This window comes from Sturnus vulgaris, chromosome W (genome assembly GCF_052056855.1).
Source record: "Sturnus vulgaris isolate bStuVul1 chromosome W, bStuVul1.hap1, whole genome shotgun sequence".
In the NCBI taxonomy this organism is placed as follows: Eukaryota; Metazoa; Chordata; class Aves; order Passeriformes; family Sturnidae; genus Sturnus; species Sturnus vulgaris.
Window position 1 is genome coordinate 44,759,814 of NC_142282.1, and position 26,459 is coordinate 44,786,272.

Consider the following 26,459-nt stretch of genomic DNA (forward strand, 5'->3'; position numbering starts at 1 on the left):
ATGGTAGGAGCACTTTACCCAGCTACCATTTTTGAGCTTAACATGTGTTTGATTCCATCTGCCTTGATATCTGGAACAATCATAAGGAAGGCAGTTGGGGGTCCAACAATCTAAACCCAAAGATAAAGTCCAGTCACAAACGCTTTTTCCCATGTATATGCTTCATGTCCTATTTAGACAGTAAGTGCCTCTTTCAGAAGAATGAAGCCGCCATGGACTTCCTTCTTCATCCCAAAATCCTGTTCCATTACGGACCTCACTCAGGGTGCTAATCCACCATTTAGGTTCAACTGAGCTGGCCACCCATGGCCAGTTTTCAGATCCCCCTGGCCCTCCACAGACCCAACAATTGCTAAGGTTAAAGGTTTTTGCTACTTCTTCTCCTAAGGTCAAAAATTATTTTCCCATTCTTGGCCCCAACCTAACTGATAATATAAAGGTAACATTATTAAGAGAAACATTCTGATTGTGTAATCTAATCTCTTAATTTTTACTTTCACGTTGTCTTCCACACCACCTGTGGCGAGTGAAGGCACAGAAACAGCTTAACATAAAGAAAACAATGACAGCAAGGGTTGGCCCCCAATGACTGGAGATCTGAGAGGAGGGATGCCCACACAAACTATTTCAGCAGGCAGTCTGTGGGTGAGCACACGAGGCTTCCCCCGATGTCGACGCACTGGCTAGTGCTCCAGTCCACTCCTGAGGAGTGTCAGTCGCAGCTTCCCGTCCTTCTCCTGCAGCTGAGATGTCCAAATCTCTGGGGCTGCAGAGACCTTGACCCGAGTGTGATGGGTCCACCCGTGTTCAGCTGTCTTGATGGCTGTTTCTGTGGTCAGTAACACTTGAAAAGGTCCACGCCACTTCGCCACCAGTGGTGCTTCTTTCCACCCCTCAACTAGGACCCAGTGTCCCGGTTGGATGTTGTGAACAGCCAAGTCCAAAGGCACGGTCTGTGCCAGCTGAGCTTCCTGTCGAAGAGATTTCACAAGAGACAGTATCCTGGCCACATATTGTTTTAAATACACATCACTTATCTCTATCCCCCCACTAGGCTGATAATTACAAGGGTAAGGAATTCCAAACATCAATTCAAAGGGAGATAATTAAATATCTCCCCTGGGTCTGGCTCTTATTCTTGCTAAAGCCAGGGGCCGGAGCTGTACCCACAGCATCTTAGTTTCGATCACCAGCTTCAGGAGATGTTTCTTTATTTCTCCATTCATCCTCTCAACCTGACCCGAACTCTGTGGGTGCCAGGGGGTATTAAGGTTCCACTGTATCCCTAAAGCAGTCATAACTCCTTGAAGAATTTTTCTTGTAAAATGAGTTCCCCTATCTGAATCTATTGCTTTCACCATCCTATATCTTGGAATTATTTGTTCCAAAAATACCTTAACAACTGATCTTGTAGTTGCTGAAACAGTTGGAAATGCTTCTGGCCACCCGGTTAATTGACATACTATTACCAGAAGATATTTAAATCTTGCCACTTGAGGCATTTCAGTAAAATCTGCCAGGCATCTCTGGAAGGAACGTACTGCCCAACGCCTCCCTCCCCTGGCCAGTTTCTTTGTAACTTTGTTGTTGGTTTTAGCACAAGATAAACAACCTTCAATAGCTCGCTTTGCCAGGCTAAAGAGACCAACAGCAGCGTACATTTTGAGGAAGGCTTCTGCCAGTCCTCGGGAGCCCCAATGACTCCCTTCATGAAGTTGTTTTAACAATTGTAAGGCCAGAGCTTTTGGTATCCACTGCTTACCATCCCTTGTAAACCAATTATTTTCTCTTTCCTCTGCCCCACTCTTTTTAATTATCTCAAGTTCCTCTGGTGGAAAAGAGAGTTTCTCTGGCAGCGGTGCAGTTACTGGGAGCAAAGGCAGGATCTTAGAGACTTCTGGCAACAATGCACCTTTCCGAGCTTCTTCATCAGCCAGTCGGTTTCCTATTGCCTCCTCCGACCATCCTGCCTGATGCCCCTTAATGTGGATTATTGCCACCCTTTTTGGTAAATTCACTGCCTCCAATAGGCGAGAGATTAAGTTCTCGTGAGCTAACGTCTTTCCTCTGCAGCTTAATAAACCTCTTTCTTTCCATAGTTTTTCCAAATGCATGTATCACCCCATATGCATATTTAGAATCAGTAAAGAGATTCACTGTCTTGTCCTGGTATAATTCACAGGCTCTCACAAGCGCGTACAACTCTGCTCTCTGAGCTGACCAGGTACATGGTAACCTTCCCCCTTCCTTTAATTGCTTCCCATTCACGATAGAGTATCCTGTAAATCGTTTCTCTTCTACCACCTTTGAGGACCTATCAATGGAACACATTCTCTCCCCCAGGCCAGGGAATATCCCGTAGATCTTGCCTAGCCCGTGTCTGGAGGTCTATAACCTGGATACAATCATGGATTTCTTCCTGGCCCCCCTTTTCTCTAGGGCCATTTAAATAAGAGGCTGGATTAAAATCTTCCCCACTTTTAAATTCTAAATCCTCCTGTTCCATTAAACAAGATTCATACTGTAATAATCGAGCATTCGTCATCTACTTAGAGGCTCTCTCAGTTAACAAAGCTTTAAATCTGATGTGGGACTTTAACAATGAGATACCCTCCCCTTGTCAGCTTTCGGGCCTCAGCCACCATCAGAGTTGTGGCTGCACAGTTCTACAGACAATGGGGCCAGCCTCTGGCCAACGGGTCTAACAACTTCGAAAAATAGGCAACAGGTCTCCGTGTTCCCCCATGCTCTTGCACCAAAATTCCTTTAGCATGACCCTGTTTGACATCCACATATAGCTGAAATTCTTTTTCTGCATCTGGAAGAGCTAAGACTGGGGCATTAACCAATTTGTCTTTTAATTTCTTAAAGCTTTTCTCTCCTTCTGGTGTCCATACCACGACATTAGGACTGTTTTGGGTTAAAAAGTTATATAAAGGTCTGGCCACCACAGAAAAATCCTCGATCCATGCTCTGCAGTACCCCACCAACCCTAAAAACTGCCGTAACTCCTTTTTAGTCTGGGGTAATGGTACCTGTAAAATCCCTTGTATCCTTTCTGGATCAATACACCGTAACCCTTCAGACAGAATGTGTCACAAATATTTGACCTTCTTTTCTACTAACTGCGCTTTCTTTTTGGATACTCTAAGTCTTTTTTTTTAGGCAAGAAAATTAAGCAGCTTTACAGTAGCCTCTTCAACCACCTTTTCCTGTTCCCCTGATAAGAGCAAATCATCTGCATACTGCAACAACTTGAGTTCTGAGGGTGGAGTAAACTCTCTTAATATTTTCTGCAACGCTTGCCCAAACAGAACTGGTGACTCTGTATATCCTTGAGGGAGTACTGTCCATGTCAATTGTTGTTTTACCATTTTCCCCTCCTTCCTTTTGTTCCCACTCAAGAGCAAAATACTGTTTACTATCTTCTGTGATTGGACACGCCCAGAAAGCATCCTTCAAATCCAGTACAGAATAATACTGATGTGAAGAAGGGATTTGATTCAGGATTGTGTATGGATCTGGAACTGTGGGATGCCTTGGTTTGACAATATCATTTATTATTCTTAAATCCTGCACCATTCTGTAGGTTCCATCTGGTTTCTTAACCGGCAGGATAGGAGTGTTATAGGGAGACATACACGGCTCTAAAAGACCTGCTTTTCGCAGGGACTCAATAACAGGCTGTAATCCCTTCTTTCCCTCCCTTGAAAGAGGGTATTGCTTTTTAGACACCACTTGTCCTGGTTGCTTCAAAGTAATTTGGAGAGGCTCTATGTCCAGCTTCCCATATTTCCCTGGGGCTGCCCATACTTCCGGATTTATTACAGCATAAACCTTCTCAGACATTTTACACAAAAGATAGGACAGTTTTGGACTCCGTGTCACTCTTTACAATGCTAATTTGCATTCCCATTCTAGCCATCAAATTTCTTCCCAGTAAATTACAATCACAATTAGGAACAAACAAGAATTCATGCAGTTCAAATCTGTCCCCCACATCTATTAACAGCGGTTGAATAAAATGCACTCGCTCATCCTTCCCGATTACTTCTTGAATAACCAAGGATCTTTTTGACAATTTCCCCCCCTTAGGTATAAAATTTAAGGTGGACCAAGAGGCCCCCCTGTGTCGACCAGAAAACACACCTCCTCTCGATCCGGACCCACCTTAAAAGTTATCAAGGGCTCCTGAGTAGTGGGTCCTTGATATAATAGGAGCCCCTGACACACCTAATAATGCATTTCCATTATCCTCTGGACTACCTCCTCCTGAGGGTCCAGTTGTTTCTGCGGACACACGTTTTTCCAATGCCCTTCTGCCCTGCAGATAGCACACTGGTTCTTCCCCAGCCGCTGTTTGGGTCGGCTGTCCCCTGCCGAGGAGGGAATCCCTCTGCCACTTCCTTGTGACCGACCCCCGTCCCCTCCGTCGCTGGGGACCCCTTGGACCCTGCGGTTTATTCCTCCGGGGCTGCAAAAACTCTGCCATCATCTTTGCTTTAGCTTTTGCCTTTTCCTCATCCCTTCTTACATATATCTGCTGTGTTTTTCTAACCAATTCCTCTAGAGGCTTATTTTGCCGCTCTTCATCTTTCTGTACCCCTTTCCGTCTATCAGGCCAGGCTTTAGTAACAAATTGTACTTTAAGCAATGTGTTGAAGGCTGGCCCTTCAGGATCCATCCCCCCGTGCTTCCTCAAGGCATCTCTAATCCTCTCCAACCAATGAGGGCTTTCCTGTTTCTCCTGTTCTAATGACATAGCCTTAGCTATGTTGTTAGTTCTGGGAGCTGCTGACTTGATTGCACTAATCAAATAAGCACGGTAATCACGGAGGCGAGCCAGACTGGCCTGGTTATTTGGGTCCCACTGGGGGTCTGCCTGGGGGATGGCATCATCCACCGTAGGTGCATTGGGTCCAGCTCCCCCCCGCTGCTTGTGGATGTTCATCCTCCCACAGCTGCCGAGCTTTCTGCAAAATCATTCGTTTCTCTGATGACCCAAACAAAATTCCCAAAAGAAAATCCCAATCCTTCCATGTATAATCCGCATTTCCCAAATATTCCTCTATCTTTTCCCCCACCCCTATGGGATCGTCCAAATATGGGGGTAATTCTTTTTTCAACCCTCTTATATCCTGGGTAGTAAGTGGTACAATTACAAACCCAAATCCTCCCCCTTGACCCCCCAAAGGAACTTGACGGAGTGGCATCTGATGTACCCCTGTCTCTTGGGGGGCTTCTGATGCCCTAAATTGAGTTCCTCTTCTAGTTCTACGGGGTGATACAACATGCTGCTCCCCTCCCCCTACACCATCATCCTTCTCAGGTGGGGCTGTAGGAATAACATTTTCCTGATCCCCTTGCTCTGAAAGTTGTGATACAGACAACCTGCAGCTGGCAACACTGGAGGACAAGACGGGGGAAGGTGCTGAAAAACATCCCAATCCTCACCACTTTCCTCTTCTCCTTTGTTTTCTTAACACATAAATTTCTCTTGTTCCTTGTCTGACCCATATTAATCCACATTCCCTTTCAATCCATCCTTTCCAATTCTCCTCTAAATACCTCCACAAAATTTGACACAAATGAATTTTATCTGTTCCATAAGGTGGCCATGTAAGTCCCCTTGCCAACTTACACTCTGGCCACACAAAATAACAATATTTTACCATCATTTCCATAGTTACTTCTGGGTGAATATACAATCTGTCCCAAGACCTCAGCATTCTCCCCAAGGGACTCTCCGGGGGTATTATGGGATCGTCATCCCTTTTGCTGGGGCCCTTTCCCAGCTTCACCCTTCCAACCCTCTCTGGGTGCCCCATTTTACCTGTTCTACCCTCCATGGGTGTCTACCCAGGTTTGCTCCCCAAAGATCCCATTTTACTCACCGGTGAGATTTTCAGTGGTCCTTCCCTGCGGACTCTTCACGGACCCCCCTGGTCCGCCACTCGTCTGTCTCCTGGACAGTCTCGGGAACCCAATCAATCGCCCGGTACCGGCGGGCACCAAGGGGAGCTGATCACCGAAACTGGGTGAGGCGCGCCTTCAGCTCCACTCGCTGCCCGCCGCCCAGGACGGTGGAAAGATCCCGGACGACCCCCCAAAATTGTCAGGAAAATTAATCCACAAACACCAGAGGTTTATATCCAAAAAAGGAGACAGAGGAGTCCTTTTTGCTTTATTCGAATAAAGGGAGAGGCCATGGGACATTCCCCTGGGATCTCTCAAATTTTTGGAGGACGCAGCCTCCTTTTTATCCTATTTTCCCGGCCGCATTTCTCTCTCTTTCCCCATTGGCTTAGGTACTTGAGAGGCACAGACTTCCCGGAACGCCTGATACCTGAAATTCCCCTCTAATGTATAACCCTCCCTTTTAATTTTTAATTCTTATAGAATTCATAGTTTTCCCCCCGTTGCTTCTTTCATCTTTCGATATCCAATTTCATTCATCATCAGCCCTACAGTTTGTTTGTAAAGGCAAATACCTTTTTCCATTCATCAATCAGTGGAATCCATCCCATTGTTTCTTTTATCTCTCAGTGCTAGCCTTATCTACAAGCAGATCCACAACTCATTTTTAAAGACAAATTCAACATTCCTCTCGCCATTAACTGATAAAGAAAGTCTCATCTTTCAAATAAATTAGTAAAAAACTATTTTAAAGATAATAAAATGTCTGAATTGTTTTCTGTACGTTTTCAGTGTAAGAGAAAATATGCGGGAGGAAGAAAAGTGGTCTAAAGTTTTATTCTGAGTTCTTTTTTTTCCCTATAGTTTCTAGTAATAAAGTTTCTCTTTGTACCATTTAAAATTGGGCCTGTTTTACCTTCCTCCTAATCCTATCTCACAGAAAAAAATAAATTCTAATTAACAAACCAAAGCCACTACACAAAATTAATGTTTCTACCTAGTTAAATCAAAACCGCAAAAAAAAGGTACAGCCTTCTGGAACCACCTACCACATATTCCCCCTTGAACCTTTCATTTTACCCCAAAGTTCTGAAGTTCAGGCTTGTGCAGACCCACCTATCTGTTTCAGGAGTCAAGCTGTCTGGGCTCTGTAACAAACCTGCTGCTTGAAATTAGTTGACATTAAGACCCATTTCAAAGACGTTAACACCCATACCTTCACCCATCGAATTCTTTGTAAAGCCATCTTGCCTATCAGTGTCATATTAGTTTCTGTCCACCAGCTTAAAAGGATGTTTCTTTATTTCTCCATTCATCCTTTCTACTTCACCTGAATTCTCAGGGTGCCAGGGTGTATGGAGGTCCCAGTGAATTCTCAAAGCAGCCATAATCCCTTTGTCAGAAAAATTAATCCACAAACACCAGACGTTTATGTCCAAAGAGGAGACAGAGGAGTCCTGTAACTTTATTTCAATAAAGGGACAGGCCATGGGGCATTTCCCCTGGGGTCTCTCAAATTGTTAGAAGACACAGCCTCATTTTTATCCTAATTTCCCAGCCACATTTCCCTCTCTCTTTCCCTATTGGCTGAGGTACTTGAGAGGTTGCCTGGCCTCACTTCCATCCAGAATGGTGTCATTGGCTGCAGCGTCCCAGATGCGGAGCAGCCAGGTCAAGATGGACTCATTTGTCTGGCGGGTGAATTCCCTCCGCAGGTCACGCAGCTCACCCAGGGATAGAGAGCGAGTGATGATTTCTGGCTCTGTCTCGTCCGCTGGGTGCGAAGGTCCTGCCACGTCCTCGTCAGTCACTATGCGAACTGATTTGCTCTTTGATTTCTTCTTCTGAACGGGGGCAACTGCTACTGGTCTAGGCTGTTCTGGCTCAGTGATGGTTTGTGTGGAGATGCTGATGGTGCTTCTGTCTTTTTTCTCCTCTGTGGCAGTCTGCATAGACACGGACACTGTTGCTTTTTGTTTGCTTCTTCTCCTCTTTGTGACATTCTGTGCAGTCGTAGACGAAGTTGATTTGTTTCTTTTTTCCTCTTCCTCAAGAATACGCATCAATACGCCATGTAGTGTTCTGTTTCTAAGCATGTTGTAGGCTGTAAAGGCTGTGCAGAGGAGACAAAGCAGAACTAACAACAATATTATGCTGTCCTTAGCATCCAGCGGGAACTCAACATTTCCAAAAACTACTGTATCAGGCTGGAAAGATTGGAAAAAATCATCCTTTACCCCTCCCCCCAAGGGCTGGGTGTGATTGTTAAAACCCCGGATGTAGCAACCTAGACTAGGACAAGCAAACAAAGTCGAGTATATATTCTGGATTATGTTCATTGCCTCGGAGGTTATCATGCAGTTGACATAATAAGCCAGTAAAGCAATTTTTATACCATATCCTGGTCTACACAGGGGCATTACAGCTGGCAGATAGTTCCCCATGTGTGGAAAAATATAGAGAGCAAGATATAAAACCCATGTAAGAATGTTGAGAATCATGGTGAAAACAAAATTGTAATACTGACTTTTCTCAGTACCCTTCGAGCCCCACGTTGGGCGCCAATTAATGTGTTGGTTTGAAAGTAAAACCAGTGCGAGACTCCAAGTCAGTAATACAATTTAATAGGAGAAAAGAGAAAAAATAAAATACATGCAATAATATAAAAGAAACAACCACCAACACAGTCAGAAATACAACCTGACACCCTGTCAGTCAGGGTGTTAGTAGCAGTCCGTATAAATGGTGACTGCAGTCCTCCTGGATGACGGATGTGGTTCTGTTGAAGCAGTGCTCCTGTAGAAGGTGCAGTTTTCCTCCGAAGATCCAGCGATGATGTGGAAAAGGTCCGACTTTCCTCTGGGATCCAGTAGAAAGGTCTGCCCTCGGGTCCCAAACCCCAGTTTTTTATCTAGGTAGGAAAGGCTTGGCTCCTGCCCCTGGCTGGGGCATCTCCCAATGGGGTGATGCAATCTTATCAGTCACACAATAGGACTTAATGGCCCATTAACAGAATATATCTTCTGGAGGAAGGATGGGTTGTGAATAGATAACGGTGATCATCCCCCGATCTTATCAGATGGCACATCAGCAGAGGATATCTCCCACAGAGATAAGGATCACCACCCCTCCCACATTTTAACAGATGGTGATAGAATACACATTTTTGCATTGTACCCCAGGACAATGTCTATTTATAGAATTCCAAGAATGACCATGGATTGGACAGTGAGGATAATACCTCCTGACCCCATAGGTCCCATCAACAGTCCATCAATTCTCTCTTCCTCCAAAGAGGAATGCAAAGCATTCATTATTTACAAGAACAGAGTGTGAGAAACTGCAAAAAGAATCTGTCAACAATCAGAAAGCTGAAACACAAGGGCAACATCTCACCCTTTTACCATTTAAAAAAGAAAAAGAAAAGAGAAAAATGAACAATGTAGAAAGTGAAAATGAAGAATGATCAGTCTCTGCTCGTGGTTGGCTCGTCAGATGATGACTCGCATCGTCTGCATCTGAGTCCTCACTCGATGAGTCCTCCACTTGATGACTTTCAGTTTGGTCACAGCTTCCACCCTGCCTGTCAGCCAGATTCTGTCTCTGCGGTTGCAGGTCAGGAAGGACACACCTCGAAGGTACCCAGCGCACCCCAGTATCTGTGGACACACATGCATACCCGCACCCTGAAGACACAAGGTCATAAAAGCCTACCCACTGTTTGGTGACTAGATTTCACACCAGAACTTTGGCTCGAGGCAGGTGCATCTTGTCTGAAGCCTGTAACGAGAAGTGGTGATTCAAAATGACAGGGTTATTTGAGTTCTGTGGCACCGTGAGGTAATTGATGGTGTACAAAGCTTTTGCCAACTGACCATGTGAGGTTTCACTCTGCATTCCCCGTTTTTGTTTGTCAAGAACCCACTTTGTGAGGTTTCTGGCGACCTCCAGGTGCCTCCTGTGCACCCACACTGTCGGGCTACTTCTTCTTTTATTTAAAGAGCAAGCGGCTAATAGTAACTGGAAAGTTATTTATTGCAGAAGCACATCAGTCTCAAATGCAGAGTCAAAGCTAACAAAGTCCATTCCAGGTTCTAGCTCAAAGTCCCAAACAGAAGCAGAAGCCCCCTGTGGTCCCAGCAGGGCCGGAGGAGCCGGGCAGCTCCTATCTTGTTCTCGGGTGTTGGTTTCAGAGCAGCCAAGCAAAAGCAGAGCAAAAGCCGTGGCATAAAAGCAATGGCTAAAAGCAATGGCTCTTTCCAAGCCTCTTCTTTTATAGAAACTTATGAGCAAACTAAGACGTAGAATCGGACCAGACTCGTGCTGGGGTCTTCATGCTGGAGAACAGGAATCAATAACACGCACTCAATATGAATGCAAAGAGCAGAATCTTTATTTTTAACAAAGAGATGATTTTTATACGTTTTCAGTGGTTACTTAGAGTTTGTTACAAAGAGTATGATTGGTTACACAAAAGACGTATATATGTTAATAGTAATTCTATTGGTTCATCTAAGATCTATCTTTCTACAGTCTAGTTATTGCGTAAGATACTCTTTGAAGTGGACATGGTATGTCGACTAAACAGGATCAGGATCTTGCTTCCCCAAGATGTCTTTTCCTTTGTTCTTGCTTATCTCAACGTTAAAATTTATGATCTTGTTTTTCTCCTATAGTCACGCCAAGGACACGGTAACCTTGAACAGACCTTTAACATAACTAAGGTAGTTTTCTATAGACAGGCTGCAGAGCCAGAGCTCCTACTAGGCCACCAACATCTCCCCCTTTCTTTTCAAAAACAGCATTGGCCATACGTTGATTTTGAAAGGAAAAACACTGGATGATGCAACGTCCCATACATAACGCAATTACTACAATTAGTACAATAATAATTCCTATCTTAAGGATATCTTTTACCCATGCAGAAATTCCAAAAGACATTAACCAGTCATCAAGGGGGTTGTGATTGACAGTAGTCTTCTTAGTGTGATCTTGGAGCCATTCTAGTTGCTTATGGATTGAATCACTATGATCGGACAAGTTAAAACAACACATTCCTTCAAAATCTTCACAGCCTTTACTTTGGGCCAACAAAAGGTAATCAATAGCTGCTCTGTTTTGGAGAATAGCTTGTCGGAGACTACTCATATCTTGAGCCATTTGGGACAGAACTTGTGTAGTGACATTGGCCTGTTTAGCTGTCCAGCACGCTAGGTGTTGGATCTCAGTTAGCGCTTGTGCTGTTCCCACTGGGGGTAGTAATGCTGCAAAAAATCGAGCGGTTCTACTCCATAGTTCCACTTCATCATCGCATTTATCATCTAATTCTGAGACTTGTCGTTTTTCCCTTTGATTTTTGGAAATGTTCCAGGCAATCAAATTATTAAAAGAGGGTAGCATTAAAGATAACTTGCCAAGGTAACAAGGACCCCCATAAGCATGATAAGGTATTCCTTGCCAGGCTCTATCTCCACAGATTAAATATAGGCCTTGAGGTAGGGAAAGGGCCTTAGAAATGTCTAAGTGAATATGACCTGAACCCCACCCATAGGGGGATGATCCACAATGTTCACTACTATTGTAAAACTTACGAGGGGTTAGCCAGACTTGTTTTTTAGATTCGTTAATGTTCCAACTAGTCTGCCCAAAATACACACATCCAGAGTGACTTGCTTTTCGACTGTCTAGTAAATTTAACTCTTGAGGATCCCATGGCAGGGTTGTATTTAGAGATTTGATTATTTTTGCCAGGCAGTGACTGTTGTTTTTTACTTCTGAGCAATTGATAGGGGGGGCTATAGTGATTTCTTGTGGTTGTACCGGTGACCCAATGAGGCAAGTTTTAAATGGGTCAGTGGCTGCACTAAGATGTAAACAAAAATTTGTGTTACCAGTTTTGTTGGCCGAAGCGATCCAGAAGTTCTCTTGAGGGAGGTTGATTGATTGCGAAAAGCACTGGGTAAGAGTCAAACATAGTGTTAGTAGCTTAATTAGCATCGTTATTGCTATGGATTTTGCAGGCAACAGTATATTGGCTAGATATAATAATAGTACACCAAGCAGTCTGAACTAGCTTTGTATAATTTAAAATATACCACGCATGCAATGCTAAATTCCTTTCTTCTATTGATTCAAATAAGCTTATAGCTTCACTAACAGTTAAGTCATGCAGTTTCAACCACTTTCTAAGTGATTCTAAAGGTCTTACTGATTGGCGTTCCTGACATTCATTTCATCCCAAAAAGCAAGTATAAATATCACTGGAGTTATACTCCCTTTTACAATTTCCACATAAGAAAGTTCCTAATTTCCATACTACACAACCACAACGAGGAAATAATACTTCTTGTATTCTAGACCTAAGATATTTCTGTACTAGTCTACGCAAATCAATCACATCTGGAAAGTCTGGGATATTAGGGTGTGTTCTTATTGGTTCCTTGAGAATAATGATTAGGATCAGGATGAATCTTGCACTCTATTCGTCCACCGTTGAATTTGGCTCCGTGTCTTCTCCAGCTTCCTCAATCTTTGATATCCAAGGCTTGACCCACTTGGCTGGGATCCAATTAGGTTTAGCACCTGTTAATACACAAGCATAACCCCATCCCCATGTCAATAATTGGTGGGGACCAGTCCATTGTTGTGATTGGGGTTCCCATACAGATACTTGTATCTTATGAACAGTCAAAGATTCATCCTTGCAAAAATGCAATGTAATGGGCAACATTTGGGTTTTTAACTCAGGGCGTTCCATCCACATTTTCCAATTGTGGACATACAATGTTTTTGCTACGATTTCTTGTGGAGAGACGGTGACATTCTCCTCCCTTTGTAAAGCAGAGAAAAGGCGTTTAAGGTCTTGATGTTTGCGTTCTACAATAGCTTGCCCAGTACTATTGTGAGGTACTCCTGTGACATGGGTAATGTTCCATCTGCGTAGGAACTCACGTGAAGTAGAACTAACATAATTAGGACCATTATCTGTTTTTATTTGTTGTGGGACACCAAGCACTGCAAAAGCTTCTAACCAGTGTCTGCAGGTTGCCTTGCTTTTGGCATTTATCATAGGCGTTGCCCATACTAGTCTGCTACAGGTATCAACAGTGACATGTACATGTTTAAAGCGTCCAAATGATGGCACGATTGTGACATCTGATTGAAACAATGTTCTAGGGTGGAGATCACGAGGGTTCACTCCTTGTAACTGGATTGGGGGTAGTTTTGCACAATCAGGACAACATGCTATGATACCTCGTGCCTCTCGTTTTGTTAGATGGAATTCCTTCTGTAGGCTTAATGCTGACTGGTGAAAAAAGGCATGAGAGGCAACGGCAAGGTCAAAATTACTGAGTCCAATGGCTGGTGAGGATACGATTTGGTCAATTTTGGCATTTCCTTCTGATAAAAACCCTGGTAGATTGAGCTGGCTGAGGATATGTGTTGAGAAAAAGGCATGGTGCCTAATATTAATTGCATTTACTAGAAGAATGAGTTCATGATAAATTAAGGAGTTTGAGATTCGACCTATTAATGCGTCCTCAATTCTTTCCAAGATAGAGGCAACATACAAGGAATCGCTAACAAGATTAATTTCTTGAGAGTCAAAGTGTTGAAAAGCCAAGGTTACAGCCTTGAGTTCAAGTAATTGTACTGATCCTTCCGGATGTTGGTAAACTACGACATCCCAGTTGCCATTTTTCCATATTGCATATCCGAACCTTTTGGTCCTTCCACTGGCATCAGTAAAAACAGTGATCGCATTGGGAATTGGCTTAGAGTTTAGCAATGTTTGACCTTTTAGTGGGAGGTTAGTGGAAAACAAGGCATGTGACGGATAATGATTATCAAGTTCTAAGCCAATAGTGGCTGTAGTGAATGTATACGATAGTGATAGCCATTCAGTGCAAAGAGACAAATTATTTATGGGCACATAAAGAGAAGATGCATCAACTCCAAAAACAGTACGCACTCGTTGGCGTGCTTTCAGAATTAAGGATCCTAAATGATCAATATGTCTTGTAACAGAGGAAGTGGGGCTACATGCTAAAAACACCCATTCCAATAAGAAGAAGGTCTTGAATGATTCCTGCCCAATTATAGCAATTTGTTCAGCAGGGTAGTTAATTATATAAAGGTTTCTTGGTATGGTAGGATCAAACCTAAAAGCAGTTGTACAATGCAACTTTTTAGCAATTATTTGCAGTGCTTGTTTCCCTTCTTGGGTTAATTCCCTTTTATCATTAATGTCCTTTGAACCTTGTAACAATTTTCTTAAAGGATCTAAATCTTGATTTGAAATACCTGCCCATGCACATATGCTTTGAATGTCTCCTAGAAGCTTTTGCACATCATTGACTGTTTCAATATTTGCATGTAAAGTTACCTTTTGAGGCACAAAGCGAGCTTGTGTTATTTTAAAGCCCAAATAAGACCAAGGGTTGGAGAATTGCACCTTTTCTTCTGCCACTTTCAATCCCCACTTTTCTAACTCTAGCAATAATTCCTTTTGTTTTAAGTGCGGTAATGGAAATTCACTTGTGACTAAAATGTCATCCATATAATGATATGTTAGAAAATTAGAAAATTTGGATTGTTAAGTCTCCATTGATGTAAGGCTTGGTCTACAAACCATTGACAAATTGTAGGACTATTTTTCATACCTTGAGGGAGTACCACCCACTCATATCTTTTCATAGGTGCACTGTGATTAATGGAGGGCACACTAAATGCAAATCGTTTGGTATCTTCAGGGTGCAACGGAATGCTTAAAAAGCAATCTTTGATATCAATAATAAACAGGTGATAGTTTTTTGGTAAACCAGCTGGCGATGGCAAACCTGGTTGCAGAATTCCTAAAGAGTGCATTTGATTATTGACTGCCCTTAAGTCATGTAAAAATCTCCATTTTCCCGACTTTTTTTGTATAACAAAAACGGGGGTATTCCAGGGACTCATAGAAGGTTGTAAATGACCAAAGGCTAATTGTTCTTGTACTAATGAATGGAGATGCTCTAATTTATCTTTAGTGATGGGCCACTGAGCCACCCATACTGGTTGGTCTGATTTCCATGTTAGTTGTATAGTGGGTCGAGCACCTATCGGCTCAGTGGCCGCCCCTGAAAATGTTGGTTGGTTAAGATGACATTCCATTGACTAAGTGTGTCTCTACCAAGGATCCAAAGAGGAGTGTCTAGTACATAAGGTTTTACTACAGCCTTGTTTCCCTCTTTATCAGTAATTTCTACGAATTCCTGACTTTGTAAAGTACGGGTGGTTCCAGCAACTCCTAAGATTTGCTCATTTAAGAGTGTAGTGGGCCACTGCTGAGGCCAAGCAGTTAATGGTATTATGGTGACGTCTGACCCAGTGTCTAGCATCATTGAATGTTCAAGCATTTCGGAATCATCGATATTATCAGAATACAATTTTACGGTTACTTGTCGGGTCGGTCTATCACTAGTCATGACTTGAGCAAAGGCAATTAAGGGTCCGGTACTACCAAAACCACCAGATCTTTGTGAATTAGTAGTTGTTGGAACCTGGGGAAGAAAAGGAACAAGTTGAGCAATTACACTACCTTGTGGAATGAACATTGGTGGGGAAAAGACTTTCACTACTATTCTGATAATACCACAATAATCAGCATCAATTACACCAGGTAAAACAAAAATGCCGTCTAAAGTGGCCGACGAGCTCCCTAGCAATAATGCGGCCATACCGCCACCTAGTGGACCTTTGGTAGTGCTATCGATGACAGTAACAGAATCATCAAAAATAGTCACGGAGTCTCTAGTTACCAAATCGACTCCAGCGCTCCCTTTTGTGGCGGGGAGCATGTTGTAGAGACAGCCATGGCTACTGAGGGGTTCTTTTTGTTCGCCGCGCCCCCCTCGCAGCACATCTCGTTTCCCGCCAACGGTGTCCCATCCTTTTAAAATTTGGATCGGCATTCATTTGCCTTGTGGCCAAACTTTTCGCATCTGCGGCAAGTGCCGACAAATGATGTAGATGTGAGGTTCGTATTGTTATTTTGTTGTTGTTTTGCCAAACGTAAAGGACAATGCTTTCTAATATGTCCGGTATGACCGCAATTATAGCATGTATTGGGAGGGCCTTTGTCCCCGTTCCCTTGCTTGTGTGCTTGAGTAATGGCTGCAGCTAAAGCAGCAGCATGAATTCGAGCTTTGTCCTTTTCAATTTCTAAAGGGGCTCATGAACATTGTTCAATCATTTGTATTATTGTCATATGAGCTGGTAATGCTGCTAATAATCGCTTGCAGGTGGCATTTGCATTTTGCATAGCTATTTCTTTTACTAAAGTATCTTTCATATCAGGAGGGACATCTGGTGCTGCCTCTACTCCTTCTTTAATCCTGTCCACAAAAGTCAAAAAGGATTCATCTTCCTTTTGCTGAATATGTAAATAAGGTTGTCGGGGCTTACCTACTTGGGGCAAGCTGTTAAAAGCTTCTAAAGCAGCAGACTTGCTTTGAGCTAGAATGCGAGCTCCTAACGCTGCCTGTCTTTGTGGATCGATGAATTGACCATTTCCCATAAGCATATCTAGCGTGGCAAAGCATAGAGGATCACCTTGTGGCAAATTGACATTATCTAATTGTTTAAGCTCCAATCTTTGTTGCCACTTTGATAAAAATAACATATAACTAGTAGGTCCTAGTATAAGCTCAAACATAGCCTTAAGGTCGGCAGGGACGAGTTCTTGATATTTTAGCAATGCTTCTACTTGCTGCCTTACCAAGCGATTATCAACACCATAGTCCATTACAGATTTTTGAACCCTTGCTATCATTTGCCAGTCTAAGGGCTGCCAAGCATTATTACCACCAGTTCCTCGCACCACCGGAGCTGAGACAAACTGAAAATCTCCCGTCAACTCAGTATTTGTTACCACTCCTTTCCACCTCTTATTCATGTCAAAAGAAGGGTCTTTGGGGATGGAAGTTTTGTCAGAACCTTTCCCCGAGCTTCCCGAGCTTCCCGAGCCCCCCTAACCTCCCTCCCCTCCTTTGTTCCACCAACGCTGAAAAGAGTCATTAAAGGTAGTTAACAATCCCATCCCTTCCTTTTCTGTAGAATGAGAAACATTTGTGTTTTCAGTTTTGGAAAGCATTATTGGGGGTAAACCTTTAGATGCTAGAAATTGATTTGCAGTTGGCATATCCCACTCCCCCGCCTTAACCAAATTGATAATGTTCTGACGGCGTTGAGATGTAGATGTATTAGGTGCAGAAAAAGAATTTTCCTCTAAAGTTTTGAGGCCCGAGAGAATGGCGTTATGGGCCTTTTTATATGCTTCCCGAATCGTTTTACTTTTGGAACCCTTATCAAGCTGCTTCATTTCACCTAACAGTTCAAGCATGGTTTCGGTCTGCTTTTGCAGTGTGGACTGTAAATCGTCCGTGTCCATTTCTGTTTCTTCGGGAAGAGGCACAGTCGCTGGGTCGAAAGTGGGAGGTGAGGGCAGATGTAACACGGGGTCAATATTAGTGGGATTAGCGGGCGCTACGCTTATTGTTACTGGGGGTGCAGTAGGTACCGAGGGCGCAGAGGGTGCCGTAGGTGCCGGGGGTGCAAAGGAAGGCACATTATGAACATCGGTAGGGTCCCAGGGTGGTATTAGATCATCATAGGGGCCAAGGGCCGCAGGGGCTGACATGTACACGGGTGGGGCAGTAGCGGACTCTTGGGTGAGTTTACCAGCTACGGCAGTGACCATGGTCTGTGCTGCGAGTTCCAGCTCAATTTCAGCACCCATTTGTTCAATTAACATGCACAGCTGCCGGTCCGTAGGAGCTAATGATTTTGCCTCCTTATTCCCAGTTTGTATAGCTTCCCACAAATCTGCCCCGACTTCTTGCCAAGTAGTCTCTTTAAAAACATCGGTAGAGTCTTTTAAAAAACCACGACGTTTAGCCCAATACAGTAAATTCACGAGCGAAGACCGATCAACAGTCTCTCCTTTCTTTTGGGCAAGTTTCATTAAGGCATCAACAGTAGCCTTCTCGATAGCTGATACCCTGTTTCCCATCCCGCAAATTTTTTACAGCCGTCTAAGGCTCCGACTCACCGGTCGACAGTGGCCACTCGCCCCTCTCTCGGACGCCCGGTCGCAACCACTGCTGGAAGTCAACGTTTTCCTAGGCGGCACGCACAGAGACCCTCCACATAAAAGTCCGTCTGTTAAGCAGTCTGGCCCCTTCGGATCATCACGTCGGGGTCACCAAGATGCTGGGGTCTTCATGCTGGAGAACAGGAATCAATAACACGCACTCAATATGAATGCAAAGAGCAGAATCTTTATTTTTAACAAAGAGATGATTTTTATACATTTTCAGTGGTTACTTAGAGTTTGTTACAAAGAGTATGATTGGTTACACAAAAGACGTATATATGTTAATAGTAATTCTATTGGTTCATCTAAGATCTATCTTTCTACAGTCTAGTTATTGCGTAAGATACTCTTTGAAGTGGACATGGTATGTCGACTAAACAGTATCTTGCTTCCCCAGATGTCTTTTCCTTTGTTCTTGCTTATCTCAACGTTAAAATTTATGATCTTGTTTTTCTCCTATAGTCACGCCAAGGACACGGTAACCTTGAACAGACCTTTAACATAACTAAGGTAGTTTTCTATAGACAGGCTGCAGAGTCAGAGCTCCTACTAGGCCGCCAACAGACTCGGACCACTACTTCTTAACCTATTAGAATTCTAGTTTCTTAACACGCCAAGCTACGTGTAAATTACGTTCATGGCCTATCTTGTTCTAACTGAAAAATGTAAGCAATATTCTTAACTCTAACTCTATTATGTCTAAAGCTAGGTTCTTGGAGTCTCTAAGAAAACACTAGTATGTTTTTCAACCTTCACTAGAACATGTACTACTTCTCAGGCATCTAAGACCTTTTGCTTACTAAAAGCACTTAAAACTTATTCCATTTACTTACTTATTTTCTCTCTCTTATGTTACAACCTATATCTTCACCTCTGCCTTATAAGTGAGAGGCCTAATATACTTCAATCCATCTAAAGGTTTCAACTCAATCCCTGCATTCTGATCTCTCCCTGAAGGATTCAGAGAAACTCCTGACTTACTGACTCCAACACCACTTCAGAGTACTGTGAGCGCATTCTGCAATGGCTTGACCAGTCAGGCAATGAGGGACACCAAACTTGTGTGACACACCACACAACTGTAGGAACTGCCACACCTGTTGCAATGCATATGCAGGACCATTGTCGGTTTTCATAGCAGAGGGTATGCCTAGAGAGGCAAAGGCCTGCCTCCAGTGGGCAATGACATCGCGGGCCTTTTCCCCAGTGTGAGCAGAAGCCCACATCACAGAGGAGAACGTGTCCACCGTCACATGCACATACCTGAGCCAGCCAAACTCAGCAATCTGGGTGACATCAGTCTGCCAAAGCTCCAAGGTCCTAAGGCCTCTGGGGTTCACCCCTGCTGGAAATGGCAGAGCCAGCGCATGACAGTTGTCACACTCCTCAACAATGTCACGATCCTCAGTTGGCGACAGCTGAAACTGCTTCTGCAACGTATGTGATTTCTGATGGAAAAATCCATGCGATGCCTTGGCCTGTATCAGGCTGAGGTGCTACCTACACTGGGTTAGCTAACTTGTCAGCCCTCGCGTTTCCTTCTGCTATAAATCCTGGTAAATCGATGTGACTCCTTACATGCAGAACATAGAATGGATGAACCCTGACCTGAATTGCACACTACAAGGTCCTCAGTAAATGAAACAAGGCAGGATTACTGACCTCCTTCAAAACTGAATGACCCAACCACTGTGCGATGTCAGCCACATAGGCAGAATCTGTGACCAAATTGAAAGGTTCCTGAGAAAATCTCTGAAACGCCATGACAGCAGCCCTCAATTCAACCAATTGGGCTGAGCCAGACTCATGACCTTCCAGAACCTGCCACTCAGATCCATCCTGACAAGTAACAATGGATTTTCCTGTTCTTCCTGAGCCGTCAGTAAAGACGGTGGGCCCTTGCACCGGCTCCTGACTATGTTTGGGCAGCAAATAAAAATGATTCGATTTCGCCACGTGCAGTAGCCTGTGGCTGGGCAGATGATAAGTGATCTGCCCTGAAAAACTGTCGAGAGCACTTTGCAGAGAAACATTCTTTACAAAGGCCCCTTCAAAGTCCTCCCACGGTACCGGGAGTATGATTTCTGCAGGATCTGCTCCCATCAACTGCAAGCACCGTTGCCAGCACTTGCGTATCGGGTGAGAAAACAATTCAAAGATTGGGGTTGCCGTTTTTCATAGCTGATGAGGCAAAAAGACCCATTCCAAAACGTGCAAGGGATCAGACCATTTGTCATCCCATTGGCCAATGATACCTGTAGGTTGTTGATATGGAGCGATAATGAAAACAGTGACATCAATGGAAGGATCAATGTGATAAACTTGGAAAGCAGAAATCACCTGCTGAACCTCCTCCAGTGCTCGTCTCACCTCAACGTGCTGGGTGACTTCAAATCAGAGTCCCTCTTCAACAAATCAAACAATGGAGACAATTGTGTCGTGGTCAGTCCCAAATATGGACATAACCAATTGACGACACACATCAATTTTTGCACATCATTCAGTGTCCTGATAGAACACTCGAATTGCACCTCTTGGTGCTGAATTGTTTTCTCCATGATTTTGACTCCTAAGTATTTCCAAGGAGGTAGCTCTTGAACCTTTTCTGGAGTCACCTGCAGCCCATGTGAATGCAAAACATCGAACAACTGAGGTTTTATTCTCAGCAGCTCATCCTGAGTGGACGCTGCCACCAGGATATCATCCATATAATGATAAATTCGGGCATCAGGGAACTGCTTGCGAACTCCAGACAAGGCATGAGCGACATACCGCTGGCAAATGGCTGGCGAGTTTCGCATGCCCTGGGGAAGAACCTTCCATTGATATCTCTGTGCAGGTTCATCAGTGTTGAGAGCTGGCACTGTGAAAGCAAATTTTGGCCTATCATCAGGATGCAAAAAGAATCTGTCAACAATCTGGAGGCTGAAACACAAGGGCAACATCTCTGTATCTAACTTTATTTGTCAGCAGACTCACAGTTTGTTTGTAAAGACAAATCCCTCATTCCTTTCAATCCCTCCCTTTTTATTTTCTCAGTAATTGTCTTTACAATCTTTAATTATCATTGACTTAATTTTCTGTTTCTGGGTCCTTTTAGGTTTTGCAATTATTTGAAGTGACATCAATTTCTGTCCTTTTGTAGCCATTTCTGGATCTGTAGGCATGGCTATTACCTGCATCCCCTTGATCACATGTTGAATAAATTGCACTAAGCAAGGGATCATCCATGGTAAAAAGATGAGAGTTGCTACAGCACATAAGAGGAAAAAAAGTATTCATTTAACCCATAGTCCACCAAGTAACCACGAAAACATGTCCCATTCTCATCTTTATCATGTTTCGACTGGTACATGATCACACTTTCTTATTCCCTTTGTTATTTGTTTCACCACTTTTCCATTGTCATCTGTTTGCAAACAGCAGTTTGAATCATTTAGTTTTCTACAAAGTCTCCCTTCTTCTACTAATAGATAAACCCAAAGATAAAGTCCAGTCACAAACACTTTTTCCCACATATACACCTCCTGTTCTACTCAGACAATAAATGCCTCTTTCAGAAGAATTGTGAGATGTTACATAGTGATTCGTGTCATTATGGAAATAGAACATGGGATCAATATAAACAAGAATAATAAATCCAAAGTAAAGCATGGACATGAGACACAAGAAAAAAAATATTTAATTATATATTTTTAAATCACTTTGCTGTGTATTGTTGGCTTTTTTATAATGTATTTTTTATTATTTTGTCACTCTAATTATGAATTGTATCCACTTTTTAGGTATAAGGAAAACATGGGAACATGAACAGACTTGTTACTGCTGTTACCTGCTTCCTAGGAATGTAACCCGACAACATGTTCGAGCTTTGTCCAGACCTGGTGGGGGCTTGTGGCTACTACTACTTGAGTGGTAGTCAACATGTTCGGGCTTGCTCGGACTTGTACCCCAGCACAGTAGGCACGACACAGCCCCACCAGAAACTGCCTATAAAAGGGGTAGTGACCGGGAGTAGGATGGATGTGTTGGTGGAGTGCAGATTCCCCCCATCCCCAGCTCTTCTTGCCCATTCCTTATCAACGAATTAATAAATTGCCTTATTGATTGACCTACCCGATTGTGGTGAGTAAATTTATAACAAATTTGGTGTCCCCGACGTGATGAATTTCCATTTCTCTCGGGAGAACAATTTATCCTGGGGGGGCGTCCCACCTTTGGTGGCCTCAGGTGGCTGTTGGCCTCTGCTGGGATAGAAAACCCATAGAACAGATAGGGCATGGGCAAGGATATATATGCCTTAAGAACTAAAGGGGAGGTGGAAAAGGATAAAAAGCCCTGGGACCCTTTAGATAACCTTCCCTCTCCTTACCCTCCACAAGCACCACCACCCGCACAAGACAAAACTTGGAACCAGAGACCATATAGCCAAAACACGGCTGTGTGGCTTTTCTAAACCCCACTCTCTCCCTCCCCATCTGAACACCACGCTTGACACAGACCAGGGGGATTTTAAAACAATTACACCAAAGAACCCATTGGGGAACTAGGGCCTTGTATGACCAATTTTTGAAATTTTACAGGTGTATAGGAGTATTTGAGATAGCTAAACAAATAACCCAAGGGTGTTTAGCATGTCAAAAGGTGAATAAAAAAGCAAAGAGATAGACCACTTTAAGGGGAAGAAAAGTAGCATTCGGTCCTTTTGAAAGAATACAGATAGATTATACTGAGCTTCCAAAAGTTAATAACTGAAAATATTTGTTAGTAGTGGTAGATCAGCTTATTCATTGGGTAGAAGCATATCCAGCTACAAGGGCCACAGCAAGATTTGTAGCAAAAATATTATTAGAACAAATAATACTGTGATTTGGGATGATTATAGCAATTGATTTGGACCAGGGGATGCATTTCACCTCAAAAATTATTAAAAATTTGGCACAAGCATTAAACATTACCTGGGAATATCATACTCCATGGCATCCTCAGAGTTCAGGCAGGGTAGAAAGAATGAACCAAACCCTAAAGCAACAATTGACTAAATTAATGACTGAAACTAAAATGTCATGGGTAAAATGCCTACCACTAGCATTATTAAATATAAGGACTCTTCCAAATGCTAACATGGGACTGTCAGCCTATGAAATGCTATATGGAATACCATATTCCCAGGAAATACCGCATGACCCTATAGTAATCAAAGATACCACCATTCAAACATATATGCAAACTATGGGACTGAATGTAAACTATTTAAGAAAGCAAGGGATATTAGCTCAATTAGTACCCCTTAGTTTTAACATTCACAATATCAAGCCAGGACACTGGGTACTGATAAAAGGGTGGAAAGAAGAAAACTTAACCCCTAAATGGGAAGGGTTGTATTGAAATCTTTTAACTACAAAAAAAGCTGTGTGGACTGCTGAAAAGGGATGGACACATGCCTCTCGAGTTAAAGGACCAATACAACCTCCACCTGAACCTAAATGGAAAGTTGCTTCCATCCAGGGGGCCTTCAAGTAAAATTCCTGAAACAACCTTGATAAAGTTGAGTCACGTCATGGCAACCAGTTAAATATATTTTAAGATATTCCAAGGAAGTAATTTGTCAAACTCCTAACTGTAATTGTAAACTTTGAGAATGTTTTCACTGTCCTAAGTGTGAGAATTTGTGGTATAGATATAATACTTGGGAAAAACTGAGGAACCTCCTCTATTGTGAACCTGCAAAAACAAAAAGAGAAAGCAGACTGTCCTGGGGCACAATGCAAAAATGTGTATTCTATCACCATCTGTTAAAATGTGGGAGGGGTGGTGATCCTTATCTCTGTGGGAGATATCCTCTGCTGATGTGCCATCTGATAAAATCGGGGGGATGATCATCGTTATCTTTTCCACAACCCATCCTTCCTCCAGTAGTTATATTCTGTTAATGGGCCATTAAGTCCTATTGTATGACTGATAAGATTACATCATCCCATTGGGAGATGCTCCTGCCAGGGGCAGGAGCCGAGCCTTTCCTACCTGGATAAAAAACTGGGGTTTGGGACGCGAAGGCAGACCTTTCCACTGGGTCCCAGAGGAAAGTCAGACCATATCTACATCATCGCTGGACCTTCGGAGGAAAACTGCACCTTCTACAGGAGCACTGCTTCAACGGAACCACATCTGTCATCCAGGAGGACTGCAACCACCATTTATACGGACTGCTACTAACACCCTGACTGACAGGGTGTCAGGTTGTATTCTGACTCTGTCGGTGGTTTTTCTTTTGTATTATTGCATGTATTTTATTTTTTCTCTTTTCTCCCATTAAATTGTATTACTGACTTGGAGTCTCGCACTGGTTTTGCTTTCAAACCAACACATTTATTGGCGCCCAAGGTGGGGCACGAAGGGTCCTGAGAAAAGTCAGTATTACAATTTTGTTTTCAGCATGAGTCTCAACATGCTTACATGGGTTTTATATCTTGCTCTCTATATTTTTTCGCACATGGGGAACTATCTGCCAGCTGTAATGCTTCTGTGTAAACCAGGGTATGATATAAAAATTGCTTTATTGGCCTATTATGTCTACGGCATAACAACCTCTGAGGCAATGAATATCATTCGGAATATATACTCAACTTTGTTTGCTTGTCCTAGTCTAGGTTGCTACATCTGCGGCCTTAACAATCACACCCAGCCCCTGGGGGCAGGGGTAAAGAATGATTTTTCCGATCTTTCCAGCCTAACACAGCAGTTTTTGGAAATGTTGAGTTCCCACTGGATGCCAAGGACAGCATAATGTGGTTGTTAGTTCTGCTTTGTCTCCTCGGCACATCCTACAACATGCTTAGAAAAAAACCACTACATGGTGTATTGCTGCGTATTCTTGAGGAAGAGGAAAAAAGAAACAAATCAACTTCGTCCACGTCTGCACAAAATGTCACAAAGAAGAGAAGAACCAAACACAAAGCAACAGTGTCCATGTCTATGCAGGCTGCCACAGAGGAGAAAAAAGCCAGAAGCTCCATCAGCATCTCCACACAAACCATCACTGAACCAGAACAGCCTAGACCAGTAGCAGTTGCCCCCGTTCAGAAGAAGAAATCAAAGAGCAAATCAGTTCGCATAGTGACTGACGAGGACGTGGCAGGACCTTCGCACCCAGCGGACGAGACAGAGCCAGAAATCATCACTCGCTCTCTATCCCTGGGTGAGCTGCTTGACCTGCGGAGGGAATTCACCCGCCAGACAAATGAGTCCATCCTGACCTGCCTACTCCGCATCTGGGACGCTGCAGCCAATGACACCATTCTGGATGGAAGTGAGGCCAGGCAACTGGGATCTCTGTCCCGGGATGTGGTCATTGACCAGGGGATTGGGAGAACCCAAGAAACTCTCAGCTTCTGGCGGTGACTGCTGACAAGTGTAAAGGACAGATACCTTTGTAAAGAAGATCTCCAGGTGCACCAAGGAAAATGGAGCACAATAGAACAAGGTATCCGATGCCTGAGGGAATTGGCCGTGCTAGAGATCATTTTCTCAGAAAATGAGAGATTTCCTAAGAGCCCAGACTGTGTCCGGTGCACGTCACGTATGTGGTTGAGATTCGCACAGCTTGGACCAGAGATGTATTCCCGTTACCTGGCAATGCTGCAGTGGAGGGAAGGTGAGGACATGGTAGGCCTCTTGGCCAATAAACTAAGAATTTATGAGGACACTGTCACAGCCCCATTTCGTACCCATGTCTCATCCGTGGAAACAAGGCTGGTGGAGCAAGTCCAGAGCTTGATTGAAGAGGGCCATCAGAGACTAAAAAAAAGAACTTAAGGAAAACAACTACCAGATCTCGCCAGAACCAACAAGAATTTCTGCCATTAGGAGCCAGCGTTTCTGAGGCAGGGGGAAATGACACACTCCACTAGGTAACCTCTAGTTTTTCCTTCAGGAGAATGAAGAAGACATGAGGAAATGTGATGGAAAACCCACCTCCTCCTTAGCAGCCCGGGTACATGAGCTGAAAAGAGGAACACCTAACACAAGAAGCTCATCTAGACTCAAGGCTGCTCTAGTGTCTTGTGCACATAACTCCAGACAGTATCAGAATGATGGTATGACTGATCCTCTTGAAGGGACCTCAAGAACCTATTTACAGGAAGAGAGCAACCTGTACCAAGACCAGGAATAGAGGAGCCCTGCCTCTAGCCAGGTAGAGGAGAGGGATAATCGGATCTATTGGACTGTGTGGGTCCGATGGCCTGGCACGTCCGACCCACAAAAACAATGTACTCTGATGCCTTCAAGGTATGTAGGAGAAGAATCCATCTCTATTTCTGGGGTAACAGGAGGATACCAGCAGCTGATTGTAGTAGAGGCCGAAGCAAGTTTCACTAGGAACAGGTGGCAGAAACACCCCATCCTG

The 26,459-nt window shown here is 43.5% G+C and overlaps 2 protein-coding genes and 1 pseudogene across 4 annotated transcripts in view; 1 reads left to right on the plus strand and 2 right to left on the minus strand.

The window, feature by feature from the left end:
* Positions 1–22,167, plus strand: part of LOC148220225 (arrestin domain-containing protein 3-like) — a 69,249-nt gene extending 47,082 nt beyond the window's left edge. The window contains exons 8-9 of one of the 3 annotated variants that reach the window (XR_015799070.1): positions 17,987–20,191; positions 21,838–22,167. Coding sequence is in view for 2 of the 3 variants with exons in the window: in XM_088155621.1 (XP_088011747.1) it covers positions 17,987–18,109 (123 nt within the window). In the remaining variant the exon portion in view is untranslated. Of the gene's footprint in view, positions 1–17,986 lie in introns of all 3 variants that reach the window. The other 2 variants (XM_088155621.1, XM_088155626.1) reach the window with 2 other exon arrangements.
* Positions 9,408–12,998, minus strand: LOC148220226 (endogenous retrovirus group 3 member 1 Env polyprotein-like). Its single transcript, XM_088155759.1, has 3 exons — positions 12,965–12,998; positions 10,717–11,615; positions 9,408–9,575 (listed from the first exon to the last, which is right to left on the minus strand). The coding sequence occupies exons 1-3, from the start codon at positions 12,996–12,998 to the stop codon at positions 9,408–9,410; spliced, it is 1,101 nt and encodes a 366-aa protein (XP_088011885.1).
* On the minus strand, positions 15,565–17,695 carry LOC148220227 (endogenous retrovirus group K member 8 Gag polyprotein-like; annotated as a pseudogene).
* Positions 22,168–26,459: the final 4,292 nt, after the last annotated feature.

Bases quoted from the DNA above. Each gene is read 5' to 3' on its own strand.
- LOC148220226 (XM_088155759.1), bottom strand. From the start codon at position 12,998: ATGGGCAACGCCTATGATAAATGCCAAAAGCAAG. The intron at 11,616-12,964 runs GCAACCTGCAGA...GGGATCCTCAAG, and splicing joins TGATAAATGCCAAAAGCAAG to AGTTAAATTTACTAGACAGT. The intron at 9,576-10,716 runs GTTTTTGAAAAG...GTGTGTCCACAG, and splicing joins ATCAACGTATGGCCAATGCT to ATACTGGGGTGCGCTGGGTA.